The sequence below is a fragment of the Hipposideros armiger genome, unplaced genomic scaffold, assembly GCF_001890085.2.
Source record: "Hipposideros armiger isolate ML-2016 unplaced genomic scaffold, ASM189008v1 scaffold_1299, whole genome shotgun sequence".
Lineage (NCBI taxonomy): Eukaryota > Metazoa > Chordata > Mammalia > Chiroptera > Hipposideridae > Hipposideros > Hipposideros armiger.
Window position 1 is genome coordinate 266,876 of NW_017732649.1, and position 15,197 is coordinate 282,072.

At 37.5% G+C, this 15,197-nt stretch overlaps 1 protein-coding gene and 1 pseudogene across 1 annotated transcript in view; one reads left to right on the forward strand and one right to left on the reverse strand.

Moving 5' to 3' along the window:
• MMS22L (MMS22 like, DNA repair protein) overlaps positions 1–13,843 on the reverse strand; it is a 132,348-nt gene extending 118,505 nt beyond the window's left edge. Inside the window, exons 1-7 of the mRNA XM_019633381.1 lie at positions 13,746–13,843; positions 12,981–13,225; positions 11,889–12,014; positions 10,389–10,438; positions 5,001–5,088; positions 4,732–4,906; positions 2,306–2,396 (exon numbers count right to left, since the gene is read on the reverse strand). Of these exons, the coding sequence (XP_019488926.1) occupies positions 2,306–2,396; positions 4,732–4,906; positions 5,001–5,088; positions 10,389–10,438; positions 11,889–12,014; positions 12,981–13,147 (697 nt within the window). The 5' untranslated portion in view covers positions 13,148–13,225; positions 13,746–13,843. The remainder of the gene's footprint in view (positions 1–2,305; positions 2,397–4,731; positions 4,907–5,000; positions 5,089–10,388; positions 10,439–11,888; positions 12,015–12,980; positions 13,226–13,745) is intronic.
• A 123-nt stretch (positions 13,844–13,966) lies between these two features.
• Positions 13,967–15,197, forward strand: part of LOC109377130 (60S ribosomal protein L9 pseudogene) — a 4,248-nt pseudogene continuing 3,017 nt past the window's right edge.

Below are 15,197 nucleotides of genomic sequence, written 5' to 3' on the forward strand. Positions count from 1 at the left end.
GCAGTGGGTTGCCATGGGCTACCGTGTGTAGCCAGCAGCCAGCGTGAGCGGCCAGCAGACGCAGTGAGCGGCTGTCCAGAAGCCAGCGACTGATCTCCCTCACCCGGGAAGAGCGCAATGATGGTGCCAACATGGGCCAGTGAAGCAATGTCCTCCACAACTAGACTGAAGAACAAAAAGACAGCAACTTGTCTGTTCCCCTTTCCCAATTCCCCAGCACTGTTCCCATCCTCTAATTCCCCAATAAAAAAATCTTAAAAAAAAAATAAAAAACTTGAGTTCAATAACGTTATGTCATACAGTCATACATTTTTTTCATATTTCGGGCCCCCAAATTAAGGTGCGTCTTATACATGGAGCATTTTATACATGGGGAAATATGGTATTTTTGTATTTGTTAATTGAAAGACAGGTACTGAGGTAATGGATGTCTTTGTAACCTAAATAATAATTTACTTTACAACTAAATAATATTTCCAGAATATTGCCAAATTGATACTTGAACCTAAAGATGCCAAAGAGCAAGACCAAGAAATAAATAGATAACATCTAAAATAAATGATTACTATCCATAAAAAGCTAATTAAAAAAACAAAAATTTGCAAAATACTATGAACAAGTAATTAATAAAAAAATGTAAAAATACAATCAAACTATATAAAGAAGTTCAACTTTACTGGTAATCAGAAAATTGCAAAAATAGAGAATCAATATTACTTTCCATGTATTAGTTGGCCAAACATAAAAATAATTGATAGTATCCACTAACGGCAAAAGTGTGAGGCAAAGGCATGCTCATAGTTAATACAAACAAATTAGAGAAAATTACTGTACAGAGAGCATATATAATATTAAAACTGCAATGTGCTAAGATATCACCTCACACCAGTTAGAATGGCTTTCATCAACAAGGCAAATAATAACAAGGGTTGGAGAGGCTATGGAGAAAAAGGAACCCTCATACACTGCTGATGGGAATGCAGATTGGTGCAGCTGCTATGGAAGGCAGTGTGGAGGTTCCTCAAAAAATTAATGACACAGCAATCCCTCTCCTGGGTATCTACCAAAAAATCTGAAAACATTTATCCATAAAGATATATGTGCTCCAATGTTCACTGTAGCTTTATTTACAATGGCCAAGATATGGAAACAACCAAAGTGTCCTTCATAGGTGATTGGATAAAGAAGATGTGGTAATAGGCCGGCTGAGTGGCTCAGTTGGTTAAGAGCTCGCTCAAGAGTTTGAGCTCTGAGCAACAGTGGTTCGAGTCAGCCCGAGCTGAGCAGCCGTGAGCTGCCAACAGGTGGCAGGATGGCTCAGCTAAAAAAAAAAAAAAAAGAAGATGTGTAATATATACACAATGGAATACTATTCTGCCATAAGAAAAGATGAAATAGTGCCATCTGCGGCAACATGGATGGATCTTGAGATTATGCTAAGCGAAATAAGTCAGACAGAAAAAGTCAAGAACCATAGGATTTCACTGACATGTGGTATATAGCACTGAAAACAACAAAAGTACAAGACAAACAAATGAAGAAACAAAAACCCATAGACACAGACAATAGTTTAGTGGTTACCAGCGGGTAAGGGGGGAGGGGGGTGGTAGATGAGGGTAAAAGGGATCAAATATATGGTGATAGAAGGAGAACTGACTCTGGATGGTGAACACACAATGTGATATATAGAAGATGTATTATAGAATTGTACACTTGAGAACTATGTAATTTTACTAACCATTGTCACCCGAATACACTTAAAAAAAAAAACTGTAATGTGCCACTCCAAAGAATCTATTTTACCACACAACTTGTACAAATATCAAAGATGTATATATACACAAGGATATTCAGTGAAATATTATTTGTAATATCAAAAAAGGGAAATAGCTGAAATATTAAAAATTAGACTTGGCTAATTATGATAGATCCATTATACCCAGCCCTTAAATAAATAAAGTTAAAACTATATGTAGTAATGTGAATAGATCTCTAAAAAACTGTTAAATGAAACACTAACAGAACAATATAATACCATTTGTGGTTAGAAACAAAATCAAATGAATTTAAAAATATCTATGAATTTCTATATATGTATACTAATAGTAAGTATGGAAAGGTAAACAGACCAAGCTGTTCCCAGTAGTTACCTTTGGAAAAAAGGGGCAAGAAGATTTTCACTTTTTACTTTGGTTACTATTTGATTAAAAAAAAAAATCAGAAAACACTTATTACTTATGAAAATTTAAAAACACTAAAAGTTTACATTAGAAAAAGAACATAAATCAGAAACCCATAAACTTACTCAATTTTTCACCAAGCATCTGAAGAATTTCTAGCACCAGCCAATGGATATCTAAGTGAAGATGTAATAAATGCCATGATGGTGGAAAAAGCTGTGAATGACATGATCAACTGTGACTGAGAATTCATAATACTTTACAAAGTATTTGATAGCATATCACAACACTCCTCCATAAGCACACAAGGATAAAGAACCAATTAAACTATCATTGTTCAAAAGCTCAGGGAAAACCTTTGTTTTGTTCATTAGAATATTCTTTCACTGGATATCTTTGAAAGCAGGATATATTTTCTCTAAAGGTTTAAGACAGACCACCTTGGGGCTCCTGAATAGTATAGTTGAATCCCTTCAAACCAACCTCTGATTCTACCACAGCTGCAAAGCAGTAAAAGAATTTTTAAAACATGTATTTTCATGATTTTATATTAGACTTTAGTTAGGAAATATGTTTTTAAATGTAATACATACCTATAATGTATTTTAACAAGAGAACTTTAAACGATCATGTAGACACTACTGTCATGCCCATTAAGAAACTTTATCAATAACCTTCTTCCAGTCAACATTTAGTATCACTATAAAAATAAATACAATGATACACATGTTCTATCAAGACAACTAGGAAAAATAATGAAGAAGGAATTTGCCTTATCAAATATGCAAACAAAATAAAATGCTACACTCATGAGGCAGTATTGGCTCAGGAATAGATAATAAACAACAGCAAAAATAAGGAAGAGAGAAATGAAAAAATGTGGTATTTCAAATCAGTAGGGAAAGCATGGGTCATTCAGTAAAAGGCAGAATTATTAACTTATTCATTTAAACTAAAGTTAGATTTCCCACCTCACAGCATATTTTTTAAAAAGAGATAAGAAATATAAAAAACAAGTATGTTTTGGGCAGCTGTATAGAGATGACACACAAAAAAAACCTGACAAATACAACTATATAAAAAACTTAAATCTACCTAGCAAGTCAGCTTAACTGCTGAAAAAGATAGATGAAAATATTTGACATACATAATACCCAATAAATAATATCTCTAATAAAAAAATTCTAAAAAAATAATAAAAGACATGCTCAACTAAAAATATCAATTAAATCAATACTTTTAATACATGATAGGTAAAGTATAAGAAATACATAAAGTCTTGTGAGGTGCTTTATGTTTTATAATTTTTGTTGTCGTTTTAGAAAAGAATTTGAGTGTAAGATTTTGTTGTTGTTTATGTGTTGAAGACTACATTTCCCTGCTTTAAAAATTCAGTCTTTTGATCTTCAAATAACCTATCTTTTCAAGTCTGCCTAATTAAAAAGCCCATGAAAGGCAAAATCTAGTTTGAGGATCCTTGCACATAATCTTTATTTCTGCTCCTAGATAAATTATTAATTTTTATTTTTTAACCACTTAATGGACAGCCACAAAATAAAAATGAGTCCAATTTACAGAAACTAAAAGGAAAAATATCTCTCGCTCACAATCTACCTATGAGTCTTTATTAAATGACATGATCAAAAGCAATTATCTATTTGCTTTCTATGGATTAGACATATAAATCTGTAAATTAAGTTGGAACTCTATTTACTTTTATTGTTAGATATATTGATCCCTGATAAAGTAATTTTTTTTGTTTTTTGCTTATTTTCATAGAAATATGTAAATCTTTAATTGTACATTTTGACAAACACGTGTTCCCAAAAAACTGAATGTTATTCAAATTGGTGAAGTCAGATAGAATGGAAAGGCTGAGAATTAAGGGAATCCATGGGGAAGCATAATTTGTCATCCACATAAACTCACATGGAGAATTTGTTAATTACATCTGTAAACTCGGTCATACTAACAACACAAATTTTAAAAAATACGAACTTCAGAAGGAATGATTATTACACACAGAAAAAAAGGGCATTTGTCAAAACAATCTTAATCATATTCCAAAAAGGTCTCAAAAGTCAGATTAGACAAAATGATGTGGTTTTGAAAACGTAACTTCTTGACTCTTACTATAATAAATGCTAGGGTTTTCCCAAACCTTGTTATCAATGGGATAGATGATACAAATTTTAGAAAATCAATGTCATTTTATTTGCTTTGAAACTTTTAAACATTTACAGTGTTATAAACTAGAACAGAGAATAACTATCACTGATTCAGTGTACACTATGTTCTAAGCACTTTATTCATTTTAATTTAGTTAATTCTTCCAATAACTCTAGGTAGCAGTACCAATTATACAGATGAGGAGATTGAGGCAAGAGATGTCACTTGCTCAATGGCACATAATTAATAAAAGGAAGAGCCAGAATTTCAGTTCAGGCAGTCTGGTTCCAGAGCTGTACGCTTGACTAATTTCCTTCATTCTTGAGTGAATATTTTTTGTGGGGAGAAAACACTTATAATTTAAACATTAAATAAGTCAAACCTTAATCTGGTTTTGATTTTCATATGCTCCTGGGTTAATACTGCGAAGTTCAGAGAGATGTCCCACATACAAGAGTATTCCATGAAGCTCATCAACCAACGCTGAGGGGAGCTGAGCCTCCAAAACCTCATAGGGATGAACAGGAACATTCTCAGCATTTTGTGCTTTCAGGTGCCTAAAACACAATTAGGTACAGTGAACACCCGAGTCTGAATGAATATGCACTTAGAAATTCAGGCAGTAATCAAAACACTCATCTGACATCCTACCTGAAGATGAAAACTTTAACATAATGAAGAAATGTTATGCACTGCTGCCTGATATTGTCTGCTTTGCAGTGTAGGGTTGATATCTTCCCTGAAACCAAAATAGATGTTAATCTTAACTTAAGTAATTAATTAGTAGGCGGGGACAAAAATTTTTGTAAGCCATACAAGCAGCAATTTTCTACTAATTTTTTCCACTGACTCCTATATGGTTCTTGCCACCACCCTCCTTCCCACACCCCCCAAAATAAAACTGCTGTTATTAAGGTCACCAATGAAACCCATGTTGTCCAATCTGGTGGCTGCTACCTGTCCTCAAGTAACTTGCCCTTGCAGTAGCACTGGCTACACCTGGCCTCACTGCCACCACAGACTGCCAGTCTTCTTTCTTCCTCACGTCTCCTTTCTCGTCCCTCTCCTTCACTGGCTCTTCCTCCCCAAACCTGCTAGATGGGGGCTCCTCAGGACATCTCCGGACATCTCTTCTTATATTAAATCCCTTTATTTCAAAATAACGATTTGAGAGGATTTCCCTACATCCCAGACCTCTTCTTTGCACTGCAGACCTTGCACATCTAACTGCCTAACATCTATCTGTACTTGGAATGCAGATAATGCAAATAACACATCCTTGATTTTTTCCAAAATCTGTTCACGTTGCCCATGTTTTCTACGTTCATTACAACTGGTGCCAACAGGTGCCGATATGTCATTCTTGCTCCTTCCATTTCTTCAAATCATATCTAATCCATCAGAGTCCTATTAAGACTATAGGACTTACTACAACAGAGCTCCTAACAGGTCCTCCCATGTCCTCCTTCGCCCTTCTTAATCCAAGTACAAAATCTACTTTCAATGTATATCAATTCCTATCACTCCTAAATCAAAACCCATGAAAGGCATCCACTGTATTCAGAATGAAATCAAAACTCCTTATGAGTTGTTGTTTTTTTGCCCCAAACGAAATACTAATAGTGCCTGTCTTTCTCCCAATGTCAACCCATGCCATCTTTCCCTGACTTCAACATTTACATCAGCAAAAATTATCTGGGAGGTTACTATGTATAAGACACTAATAATCACAATAAGAAAAATGAATAAAAGGCAATCACTAAACAAAAGCAGAGAAAAGAGGGTGAGAATTATAGACAACAAATTCTTATCCACATTAGACATAAAGCAAAACTTGTTTCTAAATTTGAATTTGTGAGCAAACAGACACTGATTTGGCAAAACCAACAGGAACATATGAGTAAAGATATTGTACAGACATCTATATATTCAACACTGCAGTGCATTTTTATAGCTTAATTATATTTCACCTACAAAAGTCATATCATCCCTCAGTTTCACAATTTCAGCCCATCCAGACAATACTGTCTTAAGAACAACTGCTGTGAACTCCAGCATCCAGCCAAGATAGAGTAAAAGGAATCATATTTACCCATCTCCCATCTTAAACTAGAAAACCAGAAAAACAACATTAAAAAAAATAAAAGAGTTTTCAACCACTGGGCATGGGCAATGCAAGATTGCTATCCTAGAGAGAAGATAATTCCTAAGGCTGCACCAGCTTCCCATCTAGAGATGGTTTCCAGGCTGCAGCACAGGGTGAGTCCCAAACAGAGTCCAAATCACTGAGTTGAGGAGATGTGAGATCTGAGTTTAGGGAAGTTTAAATTTACAGAGCAAAAGTACCAAAGAAGAAAAAAAGCTATACAAAAAAAGAGCTCTGGAAACATACAGCGGGGCCCCTTTGCGTTTTTGGCTGTTCAAGCATAAGCAAAAATAACCCAAACCAGGGGAAAACACCAGAAAATAATTCCCTACAAAGCTTACACAGACCAGGGAACGGTTCAAGTTCCCACCCACAAGAATGAAAAAAAAAAAATCATAATATACCAGAAAGAATCCTCAGAAACCTGACTGGAACTAAATTAAAATTACAGTAAAGGCTACTTGTTAAAAAAGTCCTAACAAGATTTAAAACAAGATTCAAAAAGATCCAATGGATTACAAGTACTCAACAGTGAGCCTGAACAAAATTTAACACTAGTTAGAGAAATACAAGCAGCAATATAAAATCTACAATGTCCATCACACAATAAAAATTTACTGGATATTCAAAGAACCAGAAAACCATAACACAGAAATAAGAGAAATATCAATCAATACAAACAGAAATAACAATGATGAAAGACTGCAGTCACGGAGTTAAACCCAACAGTTATCTGTATACTCTATATGTTCAAGATGGATTTAAGAAAAGCATGAGGACAGAAATAGAAGATATAAAAAAATTAAAAAATAAAAATCCAAGTGAAATGTCTACAGACCAAAAAAATACAATATCTGAAAAAAGTACAAAATCTGAAAATAAGACCAACAGCTGTATATAAGAACAGGTATCAGCAAAACATACAATTTGCTTGTAATTCTGCCTAAACTGGAACACATCTGGGTAGTATAATGAACAGGAGAACAAGAACCTTAGGTACATCAGTAAGTGACCCTACAGGAGGGCTTTCTGGGGTAGGCCAAGGCTACCTAGCTATGTGAATTTTTTAACAAAGCCTTGGCACAGCTGCCTGACAGGGGTGAACTCATCTAGGGACGGTCTTTAATTCTGCTAACCTGTCCAACAAATCTATCCTTACAAGTTTTTTTTTTTTAAGCAACAAAAACAGCCAAAATGTCAGCGTAACACATAACCATTTCAAGAAATAGTCCATTGTACTGTTTGAAGGCAATGGAGTAATTTCAAGAAATAATCTTACATAATAAATACCTTCCTCAAACCCAAGTTAATTAAGTCATTCTATATAGTATTTTTGCTGCGTCTATAATCTTTGAGAGACTTTCCCGGGGTTTCAAAATGTAACTCTCACTCGTCGGCATGGTTGACAAAGACAACCAGGATTTCAACCCTTCCAAATTCATCACTCCCACCCGTACTCTGATCCAACCATATACCATGACTATTTACTTCCTGCTCCCTGAAATTTTATTCTACATAGCTCTTTCGTCTCTACAGTTGTTTCTCCATGGAACGCTTCCTGTCCCCAAAACTTTCTTAAAATATTTTGCTTGGCTAAGTTCTCCTCATCCTAGAAGCCGGGGATCTGGAAGCACTCAATGATGGACATACAACCTGATGAAGCCCATGGCTCCCGCAGCAGCTTGAACATGCCGCTGTTACTATAGCTTTCTATTTATCATGCTGACCTATGCTTGCATGTCTATCTGTCCTACTCAACTGCAAGCTCTTCAGCAGCATAGCTTCCCACTTGACTTTTCAGCACCTTACACAGTACCTGGCACGAAGCATGGACTCAGGTGATAATGAAACAACAATACTCAATGTTTTTCGAGAAAACAAAACAAATAAAACAGCCCTGAAAGCTGCTGGCAAACGGCTGGGCCATGATGTTCCCTATTACAATTAAACAGTTTTCATAACATATCAAAGTAATCCGGCTACATGAAGTATCACCTCACACCTGTCAGAATGGCTATTGTCAAAAAGTCAACAAGTAACAAGCGTTGGCGAGGGTGTGGAGACAAGGGAACCCTGTGCACTGTTAGTGGAAATGTAAATTGGTTTAGTCACTATGGAAAACAGTACGGAGGTTCCCTCAAAAATTAAAACAGAACTACCATACAAGCCAGCAATTCCACTTCTGGGTATTTATCCAAAGAAAATGAAAACACTGATTTGAAAAGACGCATGCCCTCTTATGTTCACTGCAGCATTAATTACAATAGCCAAGAAATGGAAGCAACTTAAGTGTTCAACGATAGATGAATGGTTAAAGATGTGATCCACTCACCCCACACCACACACAATGGAATATTACTGAGCCATAAAAACAGAATGAAATCTTGCCATTTGTAACAACATGGATGGACTTAGAGGGTACTGTGCTAAGTGAAATAAGTCACACAGAGGAAGACAAATCATGATCTCACTTATATGTGGAATCTAAAAACAAAACAAAACAAAAAAAACAGACTCAGAGATACAGAGAACAAACTGATAGATGCCAGAGAGGAGGCGGGTAGGGGCATGGGTAGAAAAGGTGAAGGGGATTAAGATGTACAAACTTCCAGCTATAAAAATACTTAAGTCATGGGGATGCAATGTACAGCCTAGGGAATAGAGTTAATACCGTAATGAATTTGTGTGGTGACAGGTGGTTACTAGACTTACCAAAGTGATTACTTTGTAAGGTATATAAATGTCAAATCATTCTATTGTATTCCTGAAACTAATATAATATTGTATGTCAGCTTTAAAACATACATAATATTGTATGTATACTTTAATATAATTTTTTAAAAATTATCAGACAGGGCCACTCCAGGATTATGGCAAAACAAGACAAAAACAAAACCTCTCCGTAACCATGCCTGCACACAGAAACAAGGCATTAGGCAATCACACAAAAACAAAACACAAAAACATTCCCCTCTTCTAGCTAATATGACTAGTGCTTTACTAATGAGAACTCTCTCTAGCCTCCCTTTGTTATCCTACCGCCATATAAAAATTAACACAATATTCCACTTGCTCCTTTTCTTAACCGCATCCAATCCAGAACCAAGTCCTAGCCCCCTTAAACTCTACCCCAAATCAGCCAGCACAAGGCCCTCCCCACTCCCTCTATTGAGAAAACCCACCTGCTCCTCATGATGTATTTCCTCTTGTTTTAGCAAGCCACTAAACCTTTCTTTGACCGAAGGTGTGTTGCTGGTGATCTTTAGTTGCTGGGCATCACTAATAAAATACCAGGATAAGCACTTAAACTTGCATTACATCATTTAATTCTTACAAGAATTCAGTGAGGTGGAAACTGCTGCCTGGTATGAGACCCACCATTCATCAGCTAGGGATGGAGCCCAGGCTCGCCACAGAGCCATGATTCTAAATGCAAAGTGCACCTCAGCTGCCAGCAAGGAGAAGCAGCTGGCCTGCAACAAAGCCCCCTGCCCCTCAGTTCCCTTCACTACCTTTGCTATTCCAAGTCCCCCCAAAATCAGTCATTCATTAAATGTCAAAAACAGACAAACAGAAACGGGAAGAGCAAGAAGACAGCAAAAGGTCTAGTACTAGCTCTCTTATGAGTTCTCCATCCTACTCTCCCTTCCTACAGCAAGTTACTCACTCACTTCATAGCTGTTCAGCCTTAAATCAACTTTACCTACCAATTTGAAAAAATACTATCATTCTGAGCTACAACAAACTTTAAGTGCCATACTTTCTCTGAACACTAAATATACTTTATCCTGAACTGCTAAAGTAACACTCCCACCATGTTAGTACGATATCCCAATTATCAATGTAGACCCATGTGCGATTCACTGTAATTTGCCTTTAAACACACAACTTACCAAAATCACAGTTGGCCTGTAATAAGGTTTCCAAGTTGTACAGTTGTTGCCTAATTTAAAAAATGTATGTGAGAGTTAATTTTAGACTAGTTTCAAGCATATAAAATTACACAGATGTTTCCAAATCTATTATGTAGCTTCAATGTGCCCTATTTGTGAGTGACATTTAATACTTTGTGAATGTCTATTACAGGGTCAGCTTTAGGAAAAATAACTTTGAGAAAAGATAAAATATGCCTTTGTTTGACCTTCCAAAAATATCTATTAAAAGCTGCATATATCTAAGAAATTATATCAAACATCATAGATTTCACTATCAATGAGATACTGTTTAAATCTTCAAGAAGTTTAAGTTACTTATATAATGTATCCTTGCTTAACAGTTACATAATGAAATTTTAAGTTGTATCATACAGTTATACAGTAGCTCAAAAAGGAACACTGAGGACTAGACTTATCAGGCAAAGTTATATTTACAATGTTCCAACTTAATTCCTGAGAATTAATTCCTTAATTCCTCTTGCCATTCTTCCTAGTTGCTTTTCAACTCCTTAAATATTGACCTATACTCATGACCTGTGTCCCAGATAAAGACTCAACTCATTTGGTAACATTCAGAATTAGAGATCACTCACTCAGCCTGTTCTCTCACTAAAACAGAGAACATGGCACAGGTATGTATAGTGAGTGACACATAGGGTTTTATGGGATGAGGGTGGGAGGAGAAATCCCTTTTCCACCTTTCCATTTTCATTTAAATGTAGCATTTGTACATTCTTAGTGTATTTTTGGATAATAATTTGCCTTCAATAACTGACTCCATTTCAAAATTATCTAAAATCTGAATATGGACTGGGTTTTAAATGATATATTATTTCAATTTTGTTAGTTATGAGGAGATAAGTGTTTATGTTTGAAAAAACAGATCATTCATATTTTTTAAGAAATGCATACTGAAATATTTAACAATGACACGATGGCTAGAATTTGCTTAAAAATACTTAAACCAAAAAGAAGGGAAGGGACAAATGTAGGAAATGTGATAAAACCTTGATGTTTATTATAACTGAGGGAGAGTGTGTGGAAGTCCATTATACTACTCTCTCTACATTTGTGTATGTTTGAAATTTTTCATTTAAATTTTTTAATGTTCAAATTAATCATATTAATTAATCACATTTCTATTACACAGTCTGAAAAATATATTTGGAAAGTCTGAGTTCATTCTCTAAAACATTGAAAGATTACAGCTATTAAGCAAAAGTACTAGCTTTCTTCCAAAATTATATAGTTCAGAGCCTTAAATATTTGTCTTAAATACAGGATGTCAATCAAACGCTACTGTTTGATTTTGTTACTGATAAGACATTCAAGTGAATAACATGCACAACTCTACTGGTGCTTTTATTAATATCAGTATGAGAAACTACCCAGCAATGCAACTTAGAAAACTGTAAAGCATCTACACTCAAAGGCAGTTAAAAACAAAACAAAATATACCTGAATAAATGAAACAGTACTCTAGATGAATTCACTAATGCTGTTTCAGTAACCCACTGAATACCAAATATTTCCACAGTGTCCTCTTCAAAATTAGTTGGTAAAGGGTCAAGATTCAAAAGTAATCTGAAATGAAAACGATGATTTAATCTCACAAAAAGTATGGTAAATCTCATACTATATAGCATGTCTTTTTTGACATTATATGAACCTGTATTACACATGACATCCCAGCAATGATGTTATAAAGTCACAAACGATATAACTTGGTACTTACATATTCAGGAACACTACAGCTAGATTGTATCAAAAATTCAGTCTAAAGAGCAATGTAATTTATGTGTAAAATGTGAAAAGCAGTCTAGGGAACATACTTTTGCCTGTGTTTAATAGTGGTCTTCAGTTGTAGAATTTCATCCCTTGAGGAGGCATTTAATTTTTAAAACAGCTAAAAGTTATTGAGCCATGTCTGGAGAATAACAATCAAATTGAGTAATCTCTTTTAAGGGCTTAAATAAGGTGCAACTTTAAAACCAACAAAAATGATTTCCTTTCTCACTGAAATTGCCTCAGCAGGTATTCCCAAAATATTTCAATAACAGCCCTTTTACTGCAATATGTGTACAACTGCCCAAGGCAAGAATTGTGAAGAACAACATTCCTGTGAACTTATGCAATCTGATATTAGAAAGTTTTTTTAAAAATAAGTCTATTAAGACGTCTATATGTATAATAGATACATAGAATCAGAAGGAACTGGGGCAACAAACAATGTGTATGTTTTACTTAAGAACTACTGAGCAAATCAGTACTCACGTCCCTACCCCAAAGCTGAGGCAGCAGTGAGGCAAGAGAACATCTGGCAGAGCAAGGAAGTTGTCCTTCACATCCAAAAATCTTTTAGGTATGCTCTAACCAGGAAACCAACAACAGAACTAATAGCTTGCATCCGTGTGATATACTAAGTCGATTTACAAAAACATGGCTTGCACATCAAAGTTTAGTTAACTCTAATTTTAATTAAATAACATTCCTAACAAACTGATGAAAAACCTGACGAGAGAAAAACAAAGTCTCCGATTTTTTGCCTACCGCTTAAGGGTTCCACTGGAAAGGTAGGACTCTCCAGAAAAATGTTTTCCTCCTCCTCCTCTGTTGTCAAAAGCACAAGAAAAGCAAGGGGGTTTGCACCATTCTGTCCCCAGCTCCAGTTCCAAGCTGTCGGTCAGGAAAGTCGACGCAGCGGAACAGATATCCATTGTTTACTTCATGTTCTGAAATGTTTGGGATTCATCACAATTATCATTAAGTGCTCCAAAGAAGTCGTGATGAGATTCCTGGAGTTGGGGCGGGCAGAGAAATTGGAGGTGCCTTCAGAAGGTTCCCCAAACGCCTCCTCCCCAACACACACGCAAACTGAAAAGTGAAATTCACAACTACCTTCCACCGACCCTTCCCCCCACCGCCCCAAGATCAAGGTTGTCAGAACTTAGGTAAAATGCACCCGCGACTGGATGTAGCAGAAACTTAAAATCCCCGTAGGTGGGACCCTGCAGCCCGGGAGAGGGTAAAGAGGAAAGGCATGTTCGCAGGACAGAGACAACTTCCACTCCAGAGCCCGCCTGGCCCTGCGCCCGCCTCTGTGTTACCAAACCGCGTGGCCAGCTTTCCCAGTGTCGGGGAAAAGCTCCCTTGCAGCTTCCGAGTGGGGATCAGTGGGGCCCGGCGCCAACCCCCACTCCTCCCGGCTCGGGGGCACGTCTCGCCAGGTCCGCACACTGCGGACCCCCGCGCGGACCGGGCAGATGGCGAGGGGAGCCCGCGTCCCGTGCCCCGGTGCACGTCATGCTTACTCACACTTTCAGCCTCCGAGATCCGCCCGCCGCGATCCCGACCACCGCGCCGCGGTTCGTGGGATCTAAATCCCAAACAGGTGAAATTCCCGCCACGGTGCGCCCGCGCTCAGGAAGGGCGGAGCCACAGCAGACCCCGCCCCCGGAGGTACGCTCGCGAGGGCTCCGTGGGAACGGTCGGCGCTCGCGAGTTCTCGCGAGCGTCTGCCGGTCAAGGACCCCGTGCGGCGTTCGCCCGTCCTTTCTGTTAGCTTTCATTGGTGCCTTTGGCCGGAAGGCGGGGCCTCCCTGGGCAAGGAAAGTGACGAGACGACTGAGGTGAGCAAGGCACAGGGACCAGCGGGATATCCTCTGTGGGGCCTGAGAAAAGAGCTAAGTTCGAGTCCGAGGCGGGTGTCACATTCACGCCCAGAGCCGCGCCACCCTTGTTCCGCGCTGGTGCCGGCCACTCTGCTGTTGAGATCGACGATGCCTGTTGTTTATGGATTGTGAGCCAAGCAAGTGCAAAAATGAGGTTAATCCGGTGAATGGAAACACTGATATGAAAACTGTGGCTCCACTTTTGTGCAACACATCCAGGCAGGTTTAAGTCGTTTAAACCTGGACACTTTTGTAAAAGTATACATAGCCCATTCGCAGCATTTTTATCTTTTTCAAGTGTTCTTGAAACTCTCTTTAGAAGACTTTTAAGTCTGTCAGAGGTAATACATTTCAGCGTGTCACCGTCTTTAGATTCAAGAAAAACCTAAGAATTTCTCATTCAAATGTGCTACTACAATTTGAGCATTTTCCATTGCGCGGTCTTCCACAATAGTTTGTCCTACGTTTAATTCCTGTATAGGAAACAACTCTTTCCTCTGTTGAAAGCAAATACTGCATAGTTTCTGACAAATGGGATGAGGTGGGCAAAAATAATATGATCCGTATTCCATCTGCAACTTAGGGCTGCTGTGGTGAGTGCCATGTCTGTTAATGCTCAGCAGATGTACCATGAGATCCCATGCTTTGTTGGGGAACACTGCAGCTGCTTTATGGCCTGGGCGGAGTCTAGCAGTAACACATAGTGTCATCTACAACAATCACTAGGAAATTGTGCCTAGGTATGAGAATATTGGGCCCTGGCACTGACTTCAGGAGAACTGGGTCAGTATAGCCATTACTACTTCTTCCTCTATTCAGAATACACCTTTTTTCCTTTTTCAAGGGCCTGATGTTGAGTGATAAACTTGGTTGAACCAGTGAGTGGAATGGGAAGAACCAGATAAATTCTCTGTAAGTTAAACAAATCCTATAACACATTCTATCTGTAAGAATTCCCAGCAGGTACCTGATGGCATACTCAAGAGAAATGATTGAGGGGTGTTTAATGAAAGGGCCATTTATAAAAGTGTGGTTGTAAATATCATATGATCTCACTTATACGTGGATTCTAAGGAACTGAATGGATGGGAGAAGT